We start from the raw sequence: 24,364 nt of genomic DNA, 5'->3' as shown, positions 1-24,364 counted from the left end.
GGTGTGGCCTGAGGAGAGCCCCGAGCCAGAGAGAGAGATCTGGAGGGCCTCATTTGGCCCCTGAGCTTGAGGCTCCCCACCCCTGACTTAAAAGGTGAGTAGAGTAAATAAGGCCACAAATATTGGTTTCTATACACAGGCTCTGTGACGCATAACAAACCATCACAGCTAAAAAAAGGGATCATTTTAACAAAATCAGAAGGTGCAATGTACTCGTTCAATTCTAAAGAATTTTATTCAGAGCTATGTTCTTCGGAAAATGAAAACAAAGACAATGGTTTCCATATTACGTTAACAGATATGAGTCTCGGATGGGTGCTTTAGCTGAATGGTCCGGAGAATTGAGGGGGGGGGAGAGAGATAATCTTAGGAGAGATGGCAGGAATTTTGAAGCAGGTGAAAGATAACTGAACCCTGGAAAGGGATGTGTTTCCCACACAATTCTTCACAATGTTAAAAGGTACTCTGCTGCGGCTTATGAAAAAAGTTTTTTTTAAAAATAAAATCAGGTTTTAAATCAGTTTAAATGGCTGGATTCCAGAATCCTGTAAGGGAGAGAAAATAAAATGATATCACAAGGACTCTCTTAGGGGGAGAAGAGAGAGTGAGAGAGTCTACAAACCCATCTGCTTTCTAAAATAGGTTGTCAAAACGTAAGAATCTTTTCCACAAATAATAAACAATCTGCTACAATGCTTGTAGGTTAGTATCCATAGCCTTGTGAATGCCTTGTTTGTTTTTTTAAAACCACTTAAGATTTCTGCACCTAGAAAATCTAATCTGTGCACTAGGCAAACCTGTATTTTGAGCCTTGCATGAATTATCAGGTAAAGCAGCCTTAATTTACATAATTTATTCTGCATTCCTGTAAGGTATATAAACTTGTCCTCGTTTTGCGACCCTTGGGGAAGGCCCACCCGTATTTCCAACAGTGGAATGACACAAAACCAGGTCTGCCTTGTTGATCTGAGTACACGAGTAGGTTCCCTTTATAGATAAAACTTTTCCCAACAAAATTTCACAGTATGTCTGATTGCACGGATTAGAAAAACAAAGACAGCAAATGAAAAGTAAGTATACTTCTGTCATTTGAACATACCATTACTGTACAAAAGAAAATAAGTGAATAATTTGGAAATAGTATTGGCATTCAATAAAACTATTATTAATTTGCACAGCTATGTTGCTTGTTTGGACTTCCTGTTACACTGTCTTTTGACATCTTTTCTAACAACATATTGTTCTGATGAGTGCTGGAAACAGTTTAGCCACTTTCACACCATACATTCATTAAAGTATTATTCCACTTTAGTCATGGCTTCCCCCAAAGAATCCTGGGAAGTGTAGTTTGTGAAGGGTGCTGAGAGCTGTTAGGAGACCCCTTATTCCCCTCTCAGAGCTACAATTCCCAGAGTTCCCTGGGAAGAGAGGCTGACTGTTAAACCACTCTGGAAATTGTAGCTCCGTGAGGGGAACAGAGAGCCTCCTAACAAGTCTCAGCACCATACAACAAACTACAGTTCCCAAGACCCTTTGGGGGAAGCCATGATTGTCAATGTGGTCTTGGATTGTTTATTCTTTTAGATCATATCAAAACCACATATCAAAACCGTACTGAGCCTTTGGGAGGCAAAGATTTCTCTGAATTCTAAAATGAGACCATATTTCTGTACATATCTTCTGCTCATAACTTTTGTCGTTTGATCTTAAATAGTATGTTAATTTTGATGTGAGAGCTAATTCCCAGAGTTTATTCTGGGATGGCTTGCAGATTCTTAAGGGAGAATATGGTTCTTCAGATATCCAAGTCCCAGAATATCCAGGGATTTAAAAGTAATACAGCAGGACTGAGTTTGGGAATTATCGCTATTTACTGCATTTAATACCCATTCTTCTTCCATGGAGTTCATGGTGGGACCTGCATGGTGCTCCACCCCACTTTACCCTCATAACAACCCTGTGAGGTAGGTTGAGCTAAGACAAAGTGACTAGCTTATCCTCACACAGTGACCTCCATGTCTGGACAGGGGATTTGAATCTACGTCTCCCCGGTCCTAGTCCAACACACCACTCGCTACACCACGCTGGTGCTTGTTCGTCTTACCCAAGTTTAGCTTTCTGATGATCCTGCTTTACACGGCAGTGGTCAAAATAATGGCATTGCAATCCAAGCTCATCTGGAACAATTAAGAGGGCGAAAAGTAAGAAAACACTCATCTACACAGTCCAGTTTAGGAAAGGCAGTTTTGCATCTCCAGACTTGGTTCCTGATTTAAACGCAACACCAGGCCAGAATTGCATTATCTTAATAATAATCTGATTATTAAGTTATTATTTATTATGTTAGTTATTTTAGGTTATATTAATGTTTCAGGTTTTTTTAAAAAAAGTTAAGTATTACTTTAAAGGTGTAATTTGGTTTTTATGACGTTTATTGTTAATGTTAAGATGTTAATGTTTAAGATGGTTTATTTCAAATACTTTGTATTGTTTTAAATGTGTAATTTGGTTTGATTTTTTTTCAACGCTAAAATGCATAGAGGCTTCTTTTCAAGTATGAAGCGGTATACAAAATAAACAACAACAAGAGGAAGAAGAAGAAGAGGAAGCAGCTGTACAATGGAGGTGCCAGATGCGCCTCTGCGGGGAGAGCTCAGAGGATGCCACAGAGAATGCCCTCTCCTTGGCCACCCCCACCCCACCCTTCTGAAGGTGCCAAAACAACCAAGAGGGCCCCTTTCACCAATCTCAACACTCCAGAGGGTCTATAGGGAAGGAGGCGGTCTTTCAGATATTTGGGACCTCAGGCAGAGCTTGGAAAAGTTACTTTTTTGAACTACAACTCCCATCAGCCCAATCCAGTGGCCATGCTGGCTGGGGCTGATGGGAGCTGTAGTTCAAAAAAGTAACTTTTCCAAGCTCTGGAAGTGGTTTAGGACTTTAAAACACTAACGTGAGCACCTTGCATTGAGCCCCAAAACGAACTGGCAACAAACGCAGCTGTTTTAAAATAGGTTATGTGACATCTAAATGGAATCCCAGCCAGTAATCTGGCTGCTGCATTTTGAACCAACGGAGGTTCCCGACTGGTCTTCAAGGGCAGCCCCACACAGCATGTTGCAATGACAGCATTCTATGTGCCCCATGTAGTGTTTTAAGGGTGCTTCCAGATGACCTCTGTTCTGCAGATTCACCCTGATTTGTTTGCAGGGAGATAGCCAATGTTGGCTATTTCAATAGCATACATTTTTATTTGTTTTGGGGAAAGTTAAACGACCCTGCATCAGTAATTTTCTATTATTTACCTTTTTGGAAAAAGTCCAGTCTTTCGAGGAAGCAGTTCTGTTGCGCAAGACCACCAAATCTACTCTACATTTTGGAAAGTCGTTTGTTCGCTATGCATTTGGAAGCCTCTTAAGATACTGTAGCCAAATTTTGCATGATGGCTCCTGAGATACAACAGGCACACACTACCCGCAACTTTCCAGAAACAAGTGAAGATGTTTTTGCTCCAACGGGCTTTCCTAGCTGGATGAATGGGTCTATAGGTGCCTATTTTGTGTCTTAAATCTCCTAGGGTTTTTTATGGCATATTGCCTTGAGATGCTTGTGTGGAAGGCGATTAATTAACGAATAACAAGATCAAGGACATAAGAACATAAGAACATAAGAAGAGCCTGCTGGATCAGGCCAGTGGCCCATCAAGTCCAGCATCCTGTTCTCACAGTGGCCAACCAGGTGCCTGGGGGAAGCCCGCAAGCAGGACCCAAGTGCAAGAACACTCTCCCCTCCTGAGGCTTCCGGCAACTGGTTTTCAGAAGCATGCTGCCTCTGACTAGGGTGGCAGAGCACAGCCATCATGGCTAGTAGCCATTGATAGCCCTGTCCTCCATGAATTTGTCTAATCTTCTTTTAAAGCCATCCAAGCTGGTGGCCATTACTGCATCTTGTGGGAGCAAATTCCATAGTTTAACTATGCGCTGAGTAAAGAAGTACTTCCTTTTGTCTGTCCTGAATCTTCCAACATTCAGCTTCTTTGAATGTCCACGAGTTCTAGTATTATCAGAGAGGGAGAAGAACTTTTCTCTATCCACTTTCTCAATGCCATGCATAATTTTATACACTTCTATCATGTCTCCTCTGACCCGCCTTTTCTCTAAACTAAAAAGCCCCAAATGCTGCAACCTTTCCTCGTAAGGGAGTCGCTCCATCCCCGTGATCATTCTGGTTGCCCTCTTCTGAACCTTTTCCAACTCTATAATATCCTTTTTGAGATGAGGCGACCAGAACTGTACACAGTATTCCAAATGCGGCCGCACCATAGATTTATACAACGGCATTATGATATCGGCTGTTTTATTTTCAATACCTTTCCTAATTATTGCTAGCATGGAATTTGCCTTTTTCACAGCTGCCGCACACTGGGTCGACATTTTCATCGTGCTGTCCACTACAACCCCGAGGTCTCTCTCCTGGTCGGTCACCGCCAGTTCAGACCCCATGAGCGTATATGTGAAATTCAGATTTTTTGCTCCAATATGCATAATTTTACACTTGTTTATATTGAATTGCATTTGCCATTTTTCCGCCCATTCACTCAGTTTGGAGAGGTCTTTTTGGAGCTCTTCGCAATCCCTTTTTGTTTTAACAACCCTGAACAATTTAGTGTCGTCAGCAAACTTGGCCACTTCACTGCTCACTCCTAATTCTAGGTCATTAATGAACAAGTTGAAAAGTACAGGTCCCAATACCGATCCTTGAGGGACTCCACTTTCTACAGCCCTCCATTGGGAGAACTGTCCGTTGATTCCTACTCTCTGCTTTCTGCTTCTTAACCAATTCCTTATCCACAAGAGGACCTCTCCTCTTATTCCATGACTGCTAAGCTTCCTCAGAAGCCTTTGGTGAGGTACCTTGTCAAACGCTTTTTGAAAGTCTAAGTACACTATGTCCACTGGATCACCTCTATCTATATGCTTGTTGACACTCTCAAAGAATTCTAATAGGTTACTGAGACAGGACTTTCCCTTGCAGAAGCCATGCTGGCTCTGCTTCAGCAAGGCTTGTTCTTCTATGTGCTTAGTTAATCTAGCTTTAATCATACTTTCTACCAGTTTTCCAGGGACAGAAGTTAAGCTAACTGGCCTGTAATTTCCGGGATCCCCTCTGGATCCCTTTTTGAAGATTGGTGTTACATTTGCCACTTTCCAGTCCTCAGGCACGGAGGAGGACCCGAGGGACAAGTGACATATTTTAGTTAGCAGATCAGCAATTTCACCTTTGAGTTCTTTGAGAACTCTCGGGTGGATGCCATCCGGGCCCGGTGATTTGTCAGTTTTTATATTGTCCATTAAGCTTAGAACTTCCTCTCTCGTTACCACTATTTGTCTTAGTTCCTCAGAATCCCTTCCTGCAAATGTTAGTTCAGGTTCAGGGATCTGCCCTATATCTTCCACTGTGAAGACAGATGCAAAGAATTCATTTAGCTTCTCTGCAATCTCCTTATCGTTCTTTAGTACACCTTTGACTCCCTTATCATCCAAGGGTCCAATCGTCTCCCTAGATGGTCTCCTGCTTTGAATGTATTTATAGAATTTTTTGTTGTTGGTTTTTATGTTCTTAGCAATGTGCTCCTCAAATTCTTTTTTAGCATCCCTCATTGTCTTCTTGCATTTCTTTTGCCAGAGTTTGTGTTCTTTTTTATTTTCTTCATTCGGACAAGACTTCCATTTTCTGAAGGAAGACTTTTTGCCTCTAAGAGCTTCCTTGACTTTGCTCGTTAACCATGCTGGCATCTTCTTGGCCCTGGCGGTACCTTTTCTGATCTGCGCTATGCACTCCAGTTGAGCTTCTAATATAGTGTTTTTAAACAACTTCCAAGCATTTTCGAGTGATGTGACCCTCTGGACTTTGTTTTTCAGCTTTCTTTTTACCAATCCCCTCATTTTTGTGAAGTTTCCTCTTTTGAAGTCAAATGTGACCGTGTTGGATTTTCTTGGCAATTGGCCAGTTACATGTATGTTTAATTTAATAGCACTGTGGTCACTGCTCCCAATCGGTTCAACAACACTTACATCTCGCACCAGGTCCCGGTCCCCACTGAGGATTAAGTCCAGAGTTGCCGTCCCTCTGGTCGGTTCCATGACCAACTGATCTAGGGAATAGTCATTTAGAATATCTAGAAACTTTGCTTCTTTGTCATGACTGGAACACATATGCAGCCAGTCTATGTCCGGGTAGTTGAAGTCACCCATTACTACCACATTTCCTAGTTTGGATGCTTCCTCAATTTCATATCTCATCTCCAGGTCTCCCTCAGCATTTTGATCAGGGGGACGATAGATCGTTCCCAGTATTAAGTCCCTCCTGGGGCACGGTATCACCACCCACAACGATTCTGTGGAGGAGTCTGCCTCTTTTGGGGTTTCGAGCTTGCTGGATTCAATGCCTTCTTTCACGTATAGAGCGACTCCGCCACCAATACGTCCTTCCCTGTCCTTCCGATATAGTTTATATCCAGGGATAACCGTATCCCACCGGTTTTCTCCATTCCACCAGGTCTCCGTTATGCTCACTATATCAATGCTCTTCTCTAAGACCAAGCACTCCAGTTCTCCCATCTTGGTTCGGAGGCTCCTAGCATTAGCGTACAGGCACTTGTAAGCAGTGTCTCTCTTCAAGTGTCTTTGGCACTTGTGGTTAGGCCTGTGGTAATTTTGCTCTTCTGAATTTATATCCTGTGCCCCTGCTCTCACAATGCCTACTTCTAGGCCTACCCCTTTTAAAATTTCATCATTTCTTTGGTTTTTATCCCAGGGGGGAGGTTTATTCCGAACCGGTCCTTTCTCAGCTCCTGTTGGGTTTCCCCCCTCAGTCAGTTTAAAAGCTGCTCTGCTACCTTTTTAATTTTAAGTGCCAGCAGTCTGGTTCCATTCTGGTTCAAGTGGAGCCCGTCCCTTTTGTACAGGCCCGGCTTGTCCCAAAATGTTCCCCAGTGCCTAACAAATCCGAACCCTTCCACCCGACACCATCGTCTCATCCACGCATTGAGACTGCGAAGCTGGGCCTGTCTGGCTGGTCCTGCGCGTGGAACCGGTAGCATTTCAGAGAAAGCCACCTTGGAGGTCCTGGCTTTCAGCATCCTACCTAGCAACCTAAATTTTGCTTCCAGGACCTCACGGCTGCATTTCCCCATGTCCTTGGTGCCAACGTGCACCACGACCACTGACTCCTTCCCAGCACTGTCTACCAAACTATCTAAACGACGGGCGATATCCGCAACCTTCGCACCAGGCAGGCAAAACACCTTGCGGTCTACACGCCCATCACACACCCCACTGTCTATGTTCCTAATGATCGAATCACCCACTACAAGGATCCCTCCACCCCCTGGAGATATATCCTCGGCAGGAGAGGATAGCTGCTCATCCCCCAAGGAATGGGTCCCTTCTAAGGGATCGTTTCCCTCTTCCTCAGCTGGATGCTCTCCTTCCCCGAGACCATCGTTCTCCATGATAGCAGGAGAGCTATCATCCTTGGAGTGGGACACAGCTATAACGTCCCTGAAGGCCTCCTCTACACACCTCTCTGCCTCTCTCAGCTTTTCCAGGTCCGCCACCTTGGCCTCAAGGAAATGAAGTCGTTCCCGGAGAGCCAGGAGCTCATTGCACCGAGAGCACACCCACGACTTCTGTCCAACAGGCAGATAGTCGTACATGCTGCAGGCGGTGCAAAACACTGGAAAGCCCCCACACCCCTGCTGGCTTCTTACCTGCATAGTTTTGTTTAAGGTTTATTACGTCAATGGGTTGGAGACTGCGGTTTAGTTGAGGTCAGGGAACAGACGGGCAGAGTGGGGGGCCCTGGCCTCCTCGCCCTGCTGCCGAACTCGCTCTGCTGCTTAACTCGCCTTGACGCTTTGTCAGCTGGGGCTCCCTCTAGCTCGTGGAGCAGGCTGTCATCTATGTTTGGATACAGCTGGATGCCGTTTTGAATCAAGATGGCTGTCTGACCCTTTCGAAACTACACTGATTTTAACCACCAATTCCAAAGCTGCACTTGCTTGCTGTGCTGTGCACAGGGGAGGGATGGAGAGCTCTGGCCCTCCTCGGGCAGCTCACTCACAGGTCTGCATGCAATTCCCTGAGCATTTAAATACAATCTTGTACTTCATCATAGAGGGACAATGTCCCAGAGCAGAGGGCGGGACTTCAGGCTCAGGGCCCTAATGCAATCCTCTAGGCCTCCCTATCTGACCCTTGGAACTTTCCCCAGGCCACACACCTTCCTCAGCCCTCCCCCCACTTCACAGCCCTCCTTTGTACCCTCTGGGTGGTTTTGCCTGGCTGGAACGTGTCGCTGAACTCTGATCATGCCTCAATGGAAGGTTGAGGGGGAGCAGGTGTAAAACTTGCCCCCTGTGCAAAGGTAAAATTTACATTCGTTGCTCTGCCCACTTTTGCTTGTGGCCCTGCCCAACACAGGCATGCGGCCCTTGGAAGGCTGTCCAGAAAGAAACGCGGCCCTCGCTCCAAACAAAGGTTCCCCCCATCCCTGTCACAGAGGAAAACCAACACTTCACGTTAAAAGTTTCTGTAAGCAAAGCAAGACGAGCGGAGTTCTTCCTTACCACGGCGGTGCTGATTTCTTCCACAGTGAGTTCTGAAGATTCCGCAACAAAACCTGAAATGGACAAAAAATAATTCAGTGGGGCATATTAATGGGGGAGAGGGGACAACATATAGGGTGGAGGCTTATAACATTATGTGGTACCATTATTAAGTACCATTAGAAAAGTAATCTTGTTATTTCTGTTATTTAATAAATACTATTTTGGTTTACCGAAGGCCTGATCCTTGGCTGGGGTTTCACAGACCAGAAGGGAGGGTAAGGTAATTACCAAGGCTGAAGGGCAACAGTAACAAATGGTGGCAGCGGTGAAGAGGAGAATAATAACATTACAAGTATCCAGAGCAACCCCGAGTTATATGAGTTATCTACATTGATACAAGGGGTTGGGAACAGCATAAGCACGCAGTCACAAATGTAACCGGATAGAGACTCAGGCAAGGTCTCTGGGAACATTGGTTATAGAATGTGACTGGTGGTGCTGCCTAGCGGGGGGATCTAGTGAGATCTGTGCTAGAGCGGAGAGACAAACCATAAAAAAGGACAGTCCGGACTGGTGGAGTCCCATTATGTGGTGGTTAAAACAGACAAAGCAAAGTTATACTTCCACTCGCACTTTACCATACAACTCTGGGTGGTCCAATGAAATTGACAGAAGGTCGGTTCAAAAGAAGCAAACATAAATACACAATGAATCGTTGCTGCGAGATGGAGTGGTAGCCTAGATGACTTAAAAGGGGGATCAGACAAATTCAAGGAGGCGGCGGCTATCAATGGCTACAATTCATGACGGTTATATGGAACCTCGGCATATAGCGGCAGTATACCTCTGCATAACAATTTGGTGGAGGGCAAAAAAGAGGGCTGATTCCTCCGTGCCCTGCTTGTGGGCTTCCTAAGGGCATCCGGATGGTCCCTGTGGGGGAGAGGATGCTGGACTAGACGGGCATTTAGCTTGGTCTAATACAGGGAAAGGGAACCTGTGGCCCTCCAGATGCTGTTGGACTCCATCTCCCCTCATACTTACCATTGGCCAAGCTAGTTGGGGCTGATGAAAGTTGGGAGTCCAGCAACATCTGGAGAGCCACTCGTTTCCCATCTCATTATTGGACCATTGGTCTATCTAGCCCAGTATTACCTGAGACATCCAAGGTCTTAGCCAAGAGATCTTCCTAGGAACATAGGAAGCTGTGCATCAGGCCAGCAGTGTATCTACATCAGTACTGTCTACACTGACTGGCAGCAGCTCTCTTAGAATTTTAGACGGGGCACATTCCCAGCCTTACCTGGAGATGCCGAGGATTCAGCCTGGGACCTTCAGCAACCAAAACAGGTGCTCTGCCGCTGAAGATCAGCTTTGTTCACAATAACAATTAAACCATAGCATTCTCTACAACATCAGTGAAATTTCTGCATCGAGGCAATCCAAATTTTGCACCTAGAGAAAGTGTTGCGTTCTGCAAGCTCTAGGGATTGAAATGCAAACTGGGATGTTTTCCACACAAAGCATGCACTATTCCACTAAGCTACGGCCCTTCCTTGGCGTGCTATCAGGGGTCCTTTTAAACCAGGGATGCCGAGGGTAGAACCTAGAAAGGTGGTGCCCCATCCCTAGGCTACTGGCCCCAACAGCTAGCACCAGGAAGGGACTGGCTTCTGATTTTACAAGCCACATTTTCCCTGCAGCTTCTCACCTATGTGGGTCCTCTCGTGTTCGGCAAGGTGGGATCGTCTGCTGAAGCTTTCTGTACACTCAGAGCACTGATACGGCTTCTTTCCAGTGTGTGCTGCCTTGTGAGTAATCAGGGATTTTTTCCAACTGAAGCTTTTCCCACACTCGGAGCATTTATACGGTTTCTCTCCCGTATGAGTCCTCTTGTGCACAAGGAGGGCAACTTTCTGATTAAAGCTTTTCCCACAGTCGAAGCAGGCGTAGGGCTTCTCTCCCGTGTGGATGATCTCATGCCTCGCAAGGTGGTCTTTTTTATGGAAGCACTTCCCACACGAGGCACACGCGTAGGGCTTCTCTCCCGTGTGGATTCTCATGTGGTTAATCAGACCGACTTTCCAGTTGAACCCTTTCCCACACTCAGAGCACTGGTACGGTTTCTCTCCCGTGTGGGTTCTCTTATGTGTCATAAGACGGTCTTTCTTGTAGAAGCTTTTCCCACATTCAGAGCATTCGTATGGCTTTTCCCCTGTGTGAGTCCTCAGGTGCGCAACATAATTTGCTTTCACGCTGTAGCTTTTCCCGCACTCGGAGCATTCATGCGGCTTCTCTCCTGTGTGGGTCTTTTGGTGTGCAAGAAGGGAAGATTTCACATGGAAGCTTTTCCCACACTCAGGGCATTCATATGGCTTCTCACCTGTGTGGATTCTCTTGTGCTGAATGAGGATCCATTTGCCACTGAAACTTTTCCCACACTCAGAGCACACGTATGGTTTCTCCCCTGTGTGGCTCCTCATGTGTACATTAAGAGCTGATGACCAACTGAAGCTTTTGCCACAGACTGCACATTCATGTAGATTCTGCTCCCCTGTGTGTTTTCTCATGTGCATGATCAGGGAGCGTTTCCAATGGAAGCTTTGGCCACAGTCAGAGCATGTGTGTGATCGCTCCCCGGTGTGGGTTTTCTCATGCCTCAAAAGATAAGAGGAGCATGAGAATCCTTTCCCACAATGTGAACACTGATATGGCCTTTCTCCAGTGTGAGTTCTCTTATGTACATCAAGATATGATTTCAGGATGAAGCGTTTGCCACAGTCAGAACATTCGTATGGTTTCTCTCCTGTGTGGGTTCTCCGGTGTGTAATAAGGCCTGAAATCTGCTTGAAACTTTTCTCACACTCAGAGCACTCATATGGCTTCTCTCCTGTATGGGTCCTCTTATGTGTGACAAGGGTTGCACCGTGATTAAAACTTTTCCCACACACTGAGCACATGTAAGGCTTCTCTCCCGTGTGAATTCTCCGGTGTGTGATAAGGTAATCTTTGCGACCAAAGCTTTTCCCACACTCGGGGCATTCGTATGATTTCAAGACTGATCCTACCGAATGGCTTTTCTTATGTCTCCTAAATGATGCTGTGTAACGGAAGCATTTCCCACACTCAGAGCACTGATATGGTTTCTCCGCCGTATGGCTCTGCTTGTGTATGTTGAGGGTGCCTTTCTCACGGAAGCTTTTCCCGCAGTCTGAGCACTGGTATGGTTTCTCTTCAGAATGGGTCCTCATGTGCACATTAAGAGCAGATTTCACAGTGAAGTTCTTCCCACAGTCTGAGCATTCGTAGGGTTTCTCCCCTGTGTGGATCCTCCTGTGCACGGCAAGGTGTGGCTTCCGATTGAAGCTTTTACCACAGTCTGGGCACTTATACAGCTTCTCTCCTGTGTGGATTCTCTCATGCAGAATAAGGGACCCTCTGCGGAAGTAGCTCTTCCCACACTCAGAGCAGGCATATGGCCTCTCCCCCGTGTGGATCCTCTTGTGCTGGAGAACATACGCTTGTTCACGAAAGCTTTTCCCACAGTCTGAGCACTGATAGGGTTTCTCACCTGTGTGGCTTGTTTCATGGCCGAGAAGTTCAGGGCGGGAAGAGAAAGACTGGCCGCACTGGGAGCAACTATAAGGTTTCTCTCCGGCATGTCCTCTCTGGTGTATCACCAGCTGAGACCGCTTATGGAAACTTTCCTCACAGTATGAACATTTATATGGATTCTCTTTGGCTGGTATCTCTTGAAAAGTTTCCTGGGAGCGTTTTGCACCCTGCAGACTTCCAGACGTCTCTTCAGCCTTAAGACTTTGGAGAGATTTCCCACCGACTTTCCCCAAAGTTTCTCCTCCTCCTTGCTCAGCTGTTTCCAGCTGACTCCCCTCTAGATTCCCCTGCACTTCATCATTGCCTGCTGGGGGAAAAAAAAAAACAAAGAGAGAATTACAAGTGGGCCCTGCAACAAAAATATTAAAATGGGGAGTGTCCTGTTCGCTATTTCAGCCAGCCAGCCATGCCTTGTTCTTTGATACTCCATTCCATTCCCTCTCCCACCTGGTTTTGTCCCCCCCAACAGTCAAGTATGATCAGTGGGCACAGAATGATAAGTTCTTGTTGGGCTTTTTTGGGGGGGAGATTCCTCCCACCTTAGGGATTTTTTTCCCTAAAGAGTTTTTGTACTTCTGCAAGCCTCGAGGTTCCACCAAGCCCACTGACACCTTCTTCTTATGTGTGGGAGGTGCCATTGTGGCTACCTACTACTTAGATCATTCAGATTGCTATTAGTAGATAGTAGATATGATGCATGTATTAAATGATGATGACTAGGACTAATGTCAAAACAATCGCTTAGATTATTATTTTTTTTAAAAAAGATCAACCAAAAAGGTCCCCTGATTAAAAAGGATACAGATTTTTTAAAATGTCTCCTTTTTCAATACAGGTAATAGAAAAACTGCACCACTTTAGGACAACATCCCCCCTTCCCTCACACACAGACAGGAATGCCTTTTTCAAAACTATCTCAAAAGAAGCATTCCTCCTCCTTTTCCACACAGAAAGAGGCATCGTTCCTTCACTCACCCAGGAGGGAACACCTCTTCTAAGACACATGCACGCTTCAGCTACAAAGAATGCATTTTGTTCAAAAGCAATTCTTTTTGCTCACATACAAATTTAAAAGCAATGACTTAGGGTACAAGCCAGGCTATGCCTATGTCACTTATTTAAAATATTTAGATGCTGACCTTGACTGAAATTGGTCCAAGATCAGTTTGCACAATTAAAATGTCAGAGCACAATAAAACCACATAATACCACCAGCAGATAATTCTGAACAATTGGCAAGAAGTTAAAAGGCCTAACATTTAAAAGAGTCCAGGAGATATTTCATCTTGGCAGCCCTGTGCTACTCTTTGGTTAGTCTGATAATGGTTGTTTTTTGGTGGAATTTTCTTTTTAAATTTATTTATCAATAAAAGTATTTATATGCTGCCCTCACAAAAACATCAGCGCAAGGCACAGCAACAAAATCAACCTTTAAAAGCAGGGCAGAACCACAATGAAAACGACTGGCTACTCAAGAAACTTTCAAACCTCCTCATAGCTTTGTTGGCATAAAAAAAAAGTCTTCAAGAGACACGTGAAAGTCAAAAGTATTTATTTTAATGGTTATATTCTTGTAATGCATCTAGGACCATTTGGTGAAAGGCGGGCTATAAGTAGAAATAATTGTTATGTTTTTAAAAAAATCTATCCATCCATCCTTTATCTAAAGGGGTAGATTGATTTTTTAAAATATATTTTTGTAAAACATTTTTTTTTGCAGACGTTGCTGCGCTTCCAACTTCCATCACTCGACCGCTGGCCATTAGGAGTTGGAATCCACCACGTTAGAGGAACTGAGGAGGTAGAATGGATTGTACCACTTCACACTACGAGGAGGGGAGAAATGCCCCTTTTGAACGCTCCACTGCCAAGTGGGGTTAGGGGAGGGAAAACACATGGAGGAGGAGACATTACAAAGAGGAAGAAAAAAAACCCCACACACAGAAGGACTAGAGCAACCCATGTGGACGGTAACAGAAAATGCGAGTCTCATCTACACCTGGAGACTGTTCAGCTGTTCCACTGGGGGGGGAGGGTGTATGTATGCCTGTGTGCAGCAGTTCTGTCGGTTATTTTTTTTAAAACTGGGGGTTCCAAGTTCTGAAGCAGAAGCAGACGTCTCCGTAAAAAGATGAAGCAGCACTGGCGGAAAGCCACCACGTACTCCCTCTTCTTCTTCAACCACCTTTTCTTTGTCTTGGGCGCCATGATCCTGGGCAGCGGCATATGGATTCTGGCCGACAAAAAGAACTTAATTTCAATCCAGCAGATCTCGCTGTCCTCCTTCCGGTCCGGGCCCTATGTCCTCATCAGCGTCGGGGCCATCACAATGGTGATGGGGCTCCTGGGCTGCATCGGGGCATTCAGTGGGATCCGGTGCTTCTTGGGACTGTACTTCACCGGCCTGCTGCTCCTTCTCACAGCCCAGATAGTCGCCGGCATGCTCATCTACGTCCGCGCAAACAAACTCAAGGAAGAAGCGTCCACGTACGTCATCCACCTCATCCAGAATTACGACCTGAGGCACGAAAGCAACAGGACCGCGATGATTGCCTGGGACTCTTTCCAGACCCAGATGTCTTGCTGTGGCTGGACTGGGCCGGAAAACTGGAAAAACAACACCTTCCTCCAGGACAGCAAGTGGACGTCCTACCCTTGCTCTTGTGGCGTTAACGCAACTGGCTCCCCGAAAGACATGGGCTTCTGCTCATTGGCCGCTTCTTCCAACAACACGTTTGACGACTGGCCGGTGAGGAAGAAGGGCTGTGCGGCAGCCATGCAGAACTGGCTGCATGAGAACTATCACGCCATCCTTGGCGTCTGTGCAGGGGTCAGCCTCACCGAGCTGTTGGCAATGGGGCTCTCCATTTGCCTCTGCAAGAACAAAATACACTGAGGGGTGGGGCCCAGTGGCAAGAGAAGCCGGCCCTGGCAGGCGCCACCCCGGAGCAAGTGGAACATTTCCTTCCTCATTCCCAGATCTGTCTGCGGTACTTGCCGTTCCTCCCGTGACATCTAGGCTTGCAGGAGAGCAATTTGGGTTGCGTATGCAACCATGAATTCTCCAAGGGAATCAAGGGGTTGCGCAACCGTCTCCTTTCTCTTGATTGCTTCCCCTGCAAAGCAGGTCGTTTTAAAGCCTCCCTCCAAGTCAAGCTGATGCCCTGCACCTCTAATGCCAGCTCCTTCCTTAATTTCTTATCCATTTCTGGGCCCATCGTGACTAGGCTTTGAATATACCTCCTTTGCGGCTCTCTAGTATCATACATCTATCCAACTAGGAACAATTGTAGTGGAGGGAGGGAGGAGGGCGCTTTGGCTACTTCCCCAAACTGTATCTCCAATCTTGCATATTTTGCGATATGTCACCCATTACCTAAAAAAATAAAAGATGTCTTTTTACTTACTGCTCAGTCTTTTGGACACCAATCAGGCTAAAGATTGGCACAGACACAAGCTTACGATCTCACCAGCAACCCTTTGATTTTAATTTCACACATTTGCTGCCATGCTCCTCCTCGTCATAGACATCTGTGGGGTGGGGCGGGGAGCTACTCCCCAGAGAAATCATAACCCCCAGATTGCCAGCTTTCACTTTTTCTTCTTTTTTTAAAAAAAGAGTAGGTTTCTAGCATTTGTGGAACCTGAGATAGACAAAATGTACTCTTTTTTGTGCGTGTGGTGAGAAACTAGCCTGCTCCTTTTTCAGCATTTTACTTTGGGTTGCATTCAACTAAGTCCTACTCAGACCCAGGCTATGGTCTGAAGGCACATGAGGCCACCCTCTTCCTGAAGCTAAGCGGGTCTGGGTCTGGTCAGTGCCTGGATGGGAGACTGCCTGCACCCACATGTATGCCACCTTAGGTTCCATGATGAAAGAATGGCAGGATATAACTGTAATAAACAAATAATAAATTAATGAACCTAACTTAGTCATGTCTAAGTAAGACTAGCACTGTATACCACCCTTTGCCTGCCTCCCCCCTCCCAAAAAAACCCCTTATGGATGTCCCTGTTTTGCCTTCTGGATTATGTTGGCTTGTAGGCATTTCAGAGACTGCATATTACTAGAGAAGGGGCATTTCCCTTCCCACAGCTTTTCTTCCTCTGCTCCTGTAAAGACTCTGTTCTGCAGGTATCTCAAAAAAGGAAAATGGAAGGAGGCGGAAAGCATTTCTGAACTAACACAAAGGAGGATGGGGGAGTCACAGGGTCAGCATCCCGCCCACTGAGTCAGACTACATCTCCCATCTTCCCCAGCCAAGGTGGCAAGCTGCCAGGAATGATGGGGGTTGCAGTCCAACTTCATCATCTAGAGACCAAAGCTTGGGGAAGGGCTTCAATAAAAGGTCCCGCCAAACGTGTCTAAGCAGCTACCTGCCAGTTTCTTCCTTCTCGGCCCATCCGTCTCGCTTCTCTCTCTCATCTTTGTCCCATCCAGATTCCCAGAGATGATCTCAGCTTCTACGCCCTCGCTCCCTTCGCACAGCTCCGCCTCATCGTCACTCAGCCACCTGTCACTGGCTGGCATAACTATCAAGATGAGAGGGAGAGAGAGAGAGAGACTTGGAGCCTCAGAAACAAAACAAAACAGAAACCCAGGTTTATGCATTCCCAGCCTTGCCTTTCCCTGAGGCCAGGGGCCAAGAATAAAAGCAGATTCTCATACAGACACACAGAGAGATAAATAGTAGTGAAGAACGGTAGAACAATGAACTCAGAGAGATCTGGCTGGGATTGAGGAAAGGCCATGCTGCCTGCAAAAAAAACAGGGAACATGAGCACAGCCTCAAAGAAGACCAACAGACGTGGATTGCAAATGCGTTCCTCTGCTTGGCCCAGAGTGAAAGGTATGCATCTGATTGGTTGGGGAGGTGGTTCATAATCCTACCCAAACTCTATGGAACATTTGGTGCATTTTTTCAGGACTCCTGATTGGCTAGTGTTTAACTGGAGGTTGGGGAGGAGGAAATAAAATCAAAATGGAGATTTGAAGCCACCCGCCCCCAAATAAACCACTCCTACTTGGAATGGTTTTCAATTGATTATCAATGTTTTTATATCCCTGGAGATGAGGGTGGAGAAATAAGGATGATTGTGATTGGCTGTGATGTCCAGAGATGATTGGTCAGCGCATGAGATGGAGAGAACAGAGTCTAGAATATCTCTAAACGTGAGGAAATGTATTGGATATAATTATGAGGAACAGAGAAAGGACCACACTTTGTGGGGGAGTTTTGGCATTCAGAAAAAAATTACAAACATGGGTGGTGCACAACCTGCCCTGTACCAGGAGCCTCCCATGCCCTGCAGACACCCATGACTAGATTTTACCCTCTTTCCTGGCTGCTCCCCCCTCCCCGCCAAATATAAATAATGGGCACCCACTTTCCGCAGCCTCAGTCACAGAGGAAACTTCCTCCTGAGATACGATTTCTTTCGACGCAGGGACTTCCACTTGGATGCTCTCTGCTTGGCTGTGGCTCACAGTCCCGTCTTCTGGAGGATAAACAAGGAGAGAGGAAAAATAAAGAATTCTGAAGAAGACAAAAACTTGTCACCCTCCCCAAAAGGAAGAAAATACTTAAAGACCGAAAGGACAGGCAGTGCCCTATTTGGTTTGCTTTAAAGGGAAACTAAGATATCCTAAAAAATTAGCCATTTCAAATTCTGGCTGCACAGTTTGATAGGGGTGTAGTCATCTGGGGTTGCGGGAGTTGTAGATCACTTACTTTTTTGGGAGCAAGATCTTATTTAGACCATCTAATTACAGTTGAAAAATGAGTATCAAACATGAGTTCAAACATATCAACATTCCAAGCACTCACATAATTCAACCTCACATCCTAAAAACAGCACTCACATATCTATACCATTAGAACCCTTCAAATCTACATACATACAACCAAATAAGGCACACATACACACTAAATAAAACATTCATAACAAACACTCCCCCTTGTCTCTCACTCAAGGGGGCAGAAACGATCCCTACTAGACTCTCACCCCGGGGGTACAGAAACCACTTTTTCCAACATAGTAGGCAATGACATTTCTCTCATCTCTGAACTGAGGAACAAAAACCATTCAAGTATCCAATTTTCACTCTCAACAGGGGCAGGCTTTCAATCCCAGAAGGGTCCGTGTGTACAAGCCAATCAGCATGAAAGGGGAGCATGTTAGTCACCGAGAAGAGTCTTCTCACTTGGTTGTCAACATGATTCCTTGTCTTCTCGTGCTTATTAGCTCCAATCAGAGTGAAAGGAGGTGAGTCAGTGACTGAGAAGACTCTTCTCGACAGTTAACACACGCCTCTCCTCTCGTGCAGATTGGCTCCCAGGGTGAGAAGTGAGCTTCATGGCAAAATACCTTGGTCTTCCAGTCCTAGTTCCACACTTGGCTTTATTTCAGAATTCTTAAAATCAAAAGGTTTCTGGCAACATTCAGCCCCTAGAAAGAGAGATTTGGGGTGGGGGCGGGGAGCCTAAGCACACAGAAGTGTTATCCTGTAATTGCAGAAGAGGCAATGTATCCTGGGAGCATGGCTGCAAGGGGGTGTGGTGTGACTATCATGCAGGGAGACCCTGCACGTCCGAATTTTCCACTGCACTGCTAGTTGGGAACACAGGAAGATGCCTGGTACGCAATCAGACCACTGGCCCATCTGGCTCACGATTTTCCGCAATGACTGATAGTGGCTCTCTGGGATTCCAGGCTGGGGTCTCTCCCAGGTCAGTCTGGAGACACCAGGGATTGAACCTGGGATTTTCTGCATGCAGAGCAGATGTTCTACCACTGAGCTCTGGTCCCTTTCCTTAACGATAAGATCCCAGTCCTCAAGGTTCTAAATGAAGAGCTGTTTAAATAGGAACAAAGGAAGCTGCCTTCTGTGGAATCAGTCCATTGGGTCCATCTCAGTATTGCCTTCACTGACTAGTAGCCACACTCTGTAGGGTTTCAGACAAGGGGCACGCTCAGCCCTACCCGGATATGCCGGAGATTGAGTCAGGGATCTTCTGCATGCAAAGCACTTGGTCTGCCACTGAGCTGTGGCCCCTTCCCTTAACCGCAACGTTCCCAGCAATAATCTGCAGATGCTCTACCACTAAGCTACAACCCACTGTATAAAAAAAGCAGTTTTTATACTGCCTAATAAAAACCCTTGAGCGATTTACATAGGAACAAGAAAAAATAAAAACACATAAAACCTAGAGATAAAAAAATGAGATTAAAAACAAAATGCAACTGTATAGCACATATAAATCTGAGCAGTGTACAAAACAAAAACTTAAGAGTCCAGAAAAACTTGGGGAACAGGCATTTAAAGATTGTTCAAACCATGAGTCATAAACCACAGGGCAACCTTTGGTTACAGCATGTGGTTAGTCTGGAGAGAACTAAACCGCGAGTTCAGGTTTGGATGACACACTAAACTAAACCAGGGCAGTTATCTCCTCGCCAGGAGTCGGCACGCTCACATAGTCATGCTAAGCCATGATTTGGCTCATTCAAACCATGCCATTGTCTTGAGCAGCCTAATTGCTGGGCTCAATTTCTTAGGCATCAGTTGCCCCTGAATTATTAACTGACAGAGGCTGGGAAGAAGAATTTCTCCTCACGCAGAACTAGGGGATTATTACAACAGCCCTCAAAATGTCAGCTAGATGAGAGAAGAGAAGCCAGAGAGAAAGCTTCTCTCAGGAAATACTAGAGGTGTAAAGGCTCGGGGGGGGGGGAGTGTTGTTGTTTTTTCCAGAATGGGAGAAAAACCTTTCCCCACCCCCCCGAATTTCCCCCCAGGCCTTCACAACTCTAAATGGCCTTGGACCAGTGTACCTGAGGGACCGCTTACGCCCATATGTTCCTGCCCTCGATTTAAGATCATCTGCCTCTGGTCTACTTTGCATGCCTGGAATGAAAGATGTTGCATCTGACAGGCACGCGGGAGAGAGCCTTTTCAGTTGTGGCTCCCAGGCTTTGGAATTCCCTGCCTTAAGAAGCCCGCTTTGCCCCCTCCCTTTCCGGAAACTTGTGAAAACTATCTTATTCCGGAAGGCCTTTGGGACTGATGGGTGAGCCTGACACTGTTTTGACGCTCTTTATTTTTAATTTTTATCTTCTGACGCATTTTAGTATCACCCCCCCATTTATGTATGCATATGTATACATGTATATAGCTCTGTCTGTATATATATGCATATTGTGTTTTATGTGTTTTAATTGTACGTTATGTATTTTAATTCACTGTAATGTTCTGTGTTTTTATTGTGTATAATTTTATTATGTTTGTGTATGATTTTATGGTAAGCCGCCCTGAGTGCCCTATTTTAGGGTAGAAGGGTGGGATAGGAATATTTTAATCAATCTCTACTAGGAACCACAGAGCATGCTGTAAGGCAAGTGTGGGGAACCTTTAGCCCTCCAGATGTTGCTGAACTACAACTCCCATCAGCCCCAGCCAGCACAGCCAATGATGGGTGTCGTAGTTCAGCACAATCTGGAGGGCCAAAGGTTCCCCACATGCCTGCTTCCAAAAAGGAAGCACAAAAAATTCTTACCCAGCACAGTAGCATTTCCATCCCCTTTCCTGGTGCTCCTCCTGAACCGGGGTGAACGCCGAGTGTCTGAAGGAGTCGTCTTTGACTCTGGGAAAACGGCCGCCGTCTCAACCAGTGGCCTCGGCAACTATACACAAGAGAGAGGAGGCATGAAGGAGAAAGCAGCAGAGCCAAGAAGGGGGGGGGATTCTGCTCTATCAGGTTTGCTCTACGCCTGGTGGCAAGCCAGCTGCAATCAATGACACAGGATGAAGAGCATAAGAAGAGCCTGGCAGCTGGATCAGGCCAATGGCCCATCATAGTCCAGCATCCTGTTCTCACAATGACTGACCAGATGCCCCAATGGGAAGCCCCCCAAGCAGGACCTGAGCGCAACAGCACTCTCCCCACTTGTGATTTCCAGCAACTGGTACTCCGCAGCATACCACCTCTGACAGGGGAGGTAGAACATAGCCATCGTGGCTAGTAGCCAATGGTAGCCCTCTCCTCCTCCTCGAATTTGTCTAAACTTTTAAAGCCGTCCAAGCTGGTGGCCATCACTGCCTCCTGTGGGAGCAAATTCCATAGTTTAACTGTGGGTTTCACTATATTTCCATCATGGCTACGATCCATTGATACCCTTATCCTCCCAGAACTGGTGTAATCCTCCTATAAGTCATCCAAGTTGCTGACCAGCACTACCTCTTGTGGGACTGAATCGCACAGGCTTCTGGTTGGCCGCTGTGGAAACAGGATGTTGGACTCCACAGGCCTTCAGTCTGATCCAGCAGGATTCTTATGATAGAGAGTCTTCTCTCACTGTGACAGGCATGGGGAAGCCTCTGGCCCTCCCAGATGTTGCTATAACTCCCATCATCCCTGGCAATTGGCCATGCTCACTGGGCTGATGGGAGTTGTGCTTCAACAACATCTCGAGGGCTGCAGGTTCCCCACAACTGCTCTAAGATTTCAAGGAAAGGCCAGGACACCCTCGTATGCACACCACCCATACAGGAGGCTGCCCACTGCAGCTCTGCATGACTCTGTGCTCAAGCTTTGCCTCCTTTCCCTTTGAGATGGCTACTTCTGTTGAGATTGGGTGTTGTCAGATTGTGCTCCTGGTCTCAGTGACCTGGAACCACCAGGGTTGGGGACGGGGGTGGAAATGAACCCACCTCTTCCCCTCGCCCTCTCTGTAGGAAATCCTCTGCCAGGGTTACAGCACAGTCACAGTTTGCTGGTTCCTCTGCCCTGACGTAGCCCTGCATCTCCTGGGGCAGGATGGCCAAGAACTGCTCCAGGATGACCAGCTCCAGGATCTGAAGCTTGGTGTGCCTTCCCGGCTTCAGCCACTGGTGGCAAAGTTCCCAAAGCCGGCTGCAAAGCTCACGGGGTCCCTCCGTCTCCTCGTAGCAGAACTGGCGGAAATGCTGGCGCTGGGCGTCTGAGTTGATGACAGGCTCCTCTGGGATGTTTTGCCCCGTCCTTTCCCTGTGTTCCCTCCTAATCCTCGTCTGGAGGAGAAGAGGACTTTTTCCTGTGGTTGGGTTTCTTGGGGCTTGCTCCCTTGCAGATGCCAGCTGAAGATCCCGGGCTGACCATTTCCAAAGGCAAGAAGCAAATGATATTGTTTCTAAATGTTATTCGACTTATTTGTCACCTGATACAAAAACATCCCCTATTGCACGCTTAAAAAAAAGAAAAATCACATTGAACGATGAAACAACAATCCCCTCCCCAAGCTATAACACAACATTTATTAAATTTATTATTAAATAAATATTTATGCCACTTAACTGTAAAAAAACCTCCACGCGGCTTACATAAAATAGACATTAAAATCATCGATAAAAGCCTGGAGTTAAGAAGTTGACCTAAAAAAAAATCCAAACTGTAAATAAAACCAGCAGTTCAAATAACGTCAGAGCAGCCCTGCAGGATCAGGCCAATGATTTACCCAGCAAAGCCCAGCATCCTGTCCTCCCAATGGCCAGTCAGATGCCTCTAGGAGCCTGCAAGCAGGCCCTGAGCACAAGACCACACTCCCCTTCTGCGGCTTCCAGAAACTGGTGTTAGGAGACGTGCTGCCTCCATCAGTGGAGGTATATAATACAAAACAGACCACAGAGATATCAGTAGAGGAAGCAGATATAGAAATGATTACAATACTTTTGACATCAGCTAAAGTATCAATTTCTAAATATTTGAGGGGGGTATTTTTATCATTGATTATTATCATTAGATTTGTTCGTTGCTTGTTACCTGAGGTCCTCAAGCAACTTGCAACATAGTTAGAAACAAAAATATAACATACCATAAAAACAAAAGGCCATCAACCCCCATACAGCAACAGGAAGCTTTGGCAGCACGCTAATGACAAAACAACATCATCTCAGTCTGTCAAATGCCTGGGGGGAAAACCTAAGTACCTGGCACCGAAAAGATGCCAATGAAGGAGCCAGGCGGATCTCACTGGGGAGCGTATCCCACAGATGGGGAGCTACAACTGACAAGGCCCTCTAATTACTCCTTCCTCACAGTCTGCCTGGTTTTACAGGATATGACATGGGTTCCCAAACTATTCCCCCGAAAGACCACTTGAAAATTGCTGAGGGTCTTGGCAGACCACCTAATGACTTTTCTGCAAGGTGTAGCAATTGTAATGTGCTTTGCTAAATGCTGAATGATTCGTAATTCTACGTTTATTGCACATTTTCCATGTACGTATCATTGTATTTTATCAGAATTTGAATTCCATAGCATTTATAGTCATAAAGATAGGATGACTAACAGACTTGGCCGGGGCCAAGCACCCTTAACAAATTACAGTGCCCAGGATTCTTTGGGGGAAGCCATGACTGTTTAAAGTGGTATCATAATGCTTTAAATGCAGAGTGCAGATGGGGCCTAACTTAGGTTCATTAGCTGTAGTGTAGTGGTTAAAATGTTGGACCAGGCCCTGGGGAAGACCAGGGTTCAAATCCCTACTTGGCCATGAAGCTAACTGGAGATGACCTTGGGGCCAGTCACTGCCTCTCACCCTAACCTACCTCACAGGGTTGTTGTGAGGATAAAATTGGGAGCAGGAGAAACACGTAGCCCTCCCTGAGAGCCTTGGAGGAATGGTAGGATATGAATGTTATCAATAAATAATTAAAAATAGAATAGTTTCAATGAGCCTACTCTAAGTAGGACTACCACTGGATACAACTCTTCCTCCTGTTAATGTTATTATTTATGTGCCACTTTTCCATCAAAGGGATTCAAAGCACCATACAAAATGTTTAATAAAAGCCTATAATAAAAGGGGCCAAAGGAAAATCAATATAGACACCAATAACAATTAAAATAACCTAACAATTAATAATCAAAGGAGGAAAAACAACAACAACAAAGTGGGCTAAAGGCAATCCTAATCATTACCCTAATCATTACAGAAAGACCTACAGATGTTATATAGTTGGTGTTTGGCAAAGATATACCCAAGTAATAGAAAAAGAAACCAGGGGACTGGAAACAAAGCCCTGTGAGAAAAGACTGAAAGAATTGGGCATGTTTAGCCTTGAGAAGAGAAGACTGAGGAGACATAGGATACCACTCT

The 24,364-nt window shown here is 45.9% G+C and overlaps 2 protein-coding genes across 7 annotated transcripts in view; one reads left to right on the top strand and one right to left on the bottom strand.

The window, feature by feature from the left end:
- Positions 1 to 216: 216 nt before the first annotated feature.
- The window catches only part of LOC133381208 (zinc finger protein 585A-like), a 34,788-nt gene continuing 10,640 nt past the window's right edge, over positions 217 to 24,364 (bottom strand). For 3 of the 6 annotated variants that reach the window (XM_061619949.1, XM_061619951.1, XM_061619950.1), the window contains 8 exons: positions 21,939 to 22,357; positions 20,785 to 20,911; positions 17,615 to 17,725; positions 16,604 to 16,759; positions 10,323 to 12,533; positions 8,630 to 8,682; positions 6,075 to 6,154; positions 2,105 to 2,177 (listed from right to left, as the gene is read on the bottom strand). In XM_061619949.1, the coding sequence (XP_061475933.1) occupies positions 6,107 to 6,154; positions 8,630 to 8,682; positions 10,323 to 12,533; positions 16,604 to 16,759; positions 17,615 to 17,725; positions 20,785 to 20,911; positions 21,939 to 22,357 (3,125 nt within the window). In that variant the 3' untranslated portion in view covers positions 2,105 to 2,177; positions 6,075 to 6,106. Of the gene's footprint in view, positions 546 to 2,104; positions 2,178 to 6,074; positions 6,155 to 8,629; positions 8,683 to 10,322; positions 12,534 to 16,603; positions 16,760 to 17,614; positions 17,726 to 20,784; positions 20,912 to 21,938; positions 22,358 to 24,364 lie in introns of those variants that run through there. The other 3 variants (XM_061619952.1, XM_061619953.1, XM_061619954.1) reach the window with 3 other exon arrangements.
- Positions 14,216 to 15,196, top strand: LOC133381266 (CD82 antigen-like). The gene has a single exon (XM_061620160.1). It carries the CDS (start codon positions 14,358 to 14,360, stop codon positions 15,120 to 15,122), a length of 765 nt encoding a protein of 254 aa, XP_061476144.1. The 5' UTR covers positions 14,216 to 14,357; the 3' UTR covers positions 15,123 to 15,196.

Source organism: Rhineura floridana, chromosome 3, assembly GCF_030035675.1.
Source record: "Rhineura floridana isolate rRhiFlo1 chromosome 3, rRhiFlo1.hap2, whole genome shotgun sequence".
Classification (NCBI taxonomy): domain Eukaryota; kingdom Metazoa; phylum Chordata; class Lepidosauria; order Squamata; family Rhineuridae; genus Rhineura; species Rhineura floridana.
Note: the sequence above shows the minus strand (reverse complement) of the source record. Positions and strands in the feature narration are given on the sequence as shown.

Coding starts and splice junctions, on each gene's coding strand:
- LOC133381266 (XM_061620160.1), top strand. CDS start 14,358: ATGAAGCAGCACTGGCGGAAAGCCACCACGTACTCCCTCTTCTTCTTC.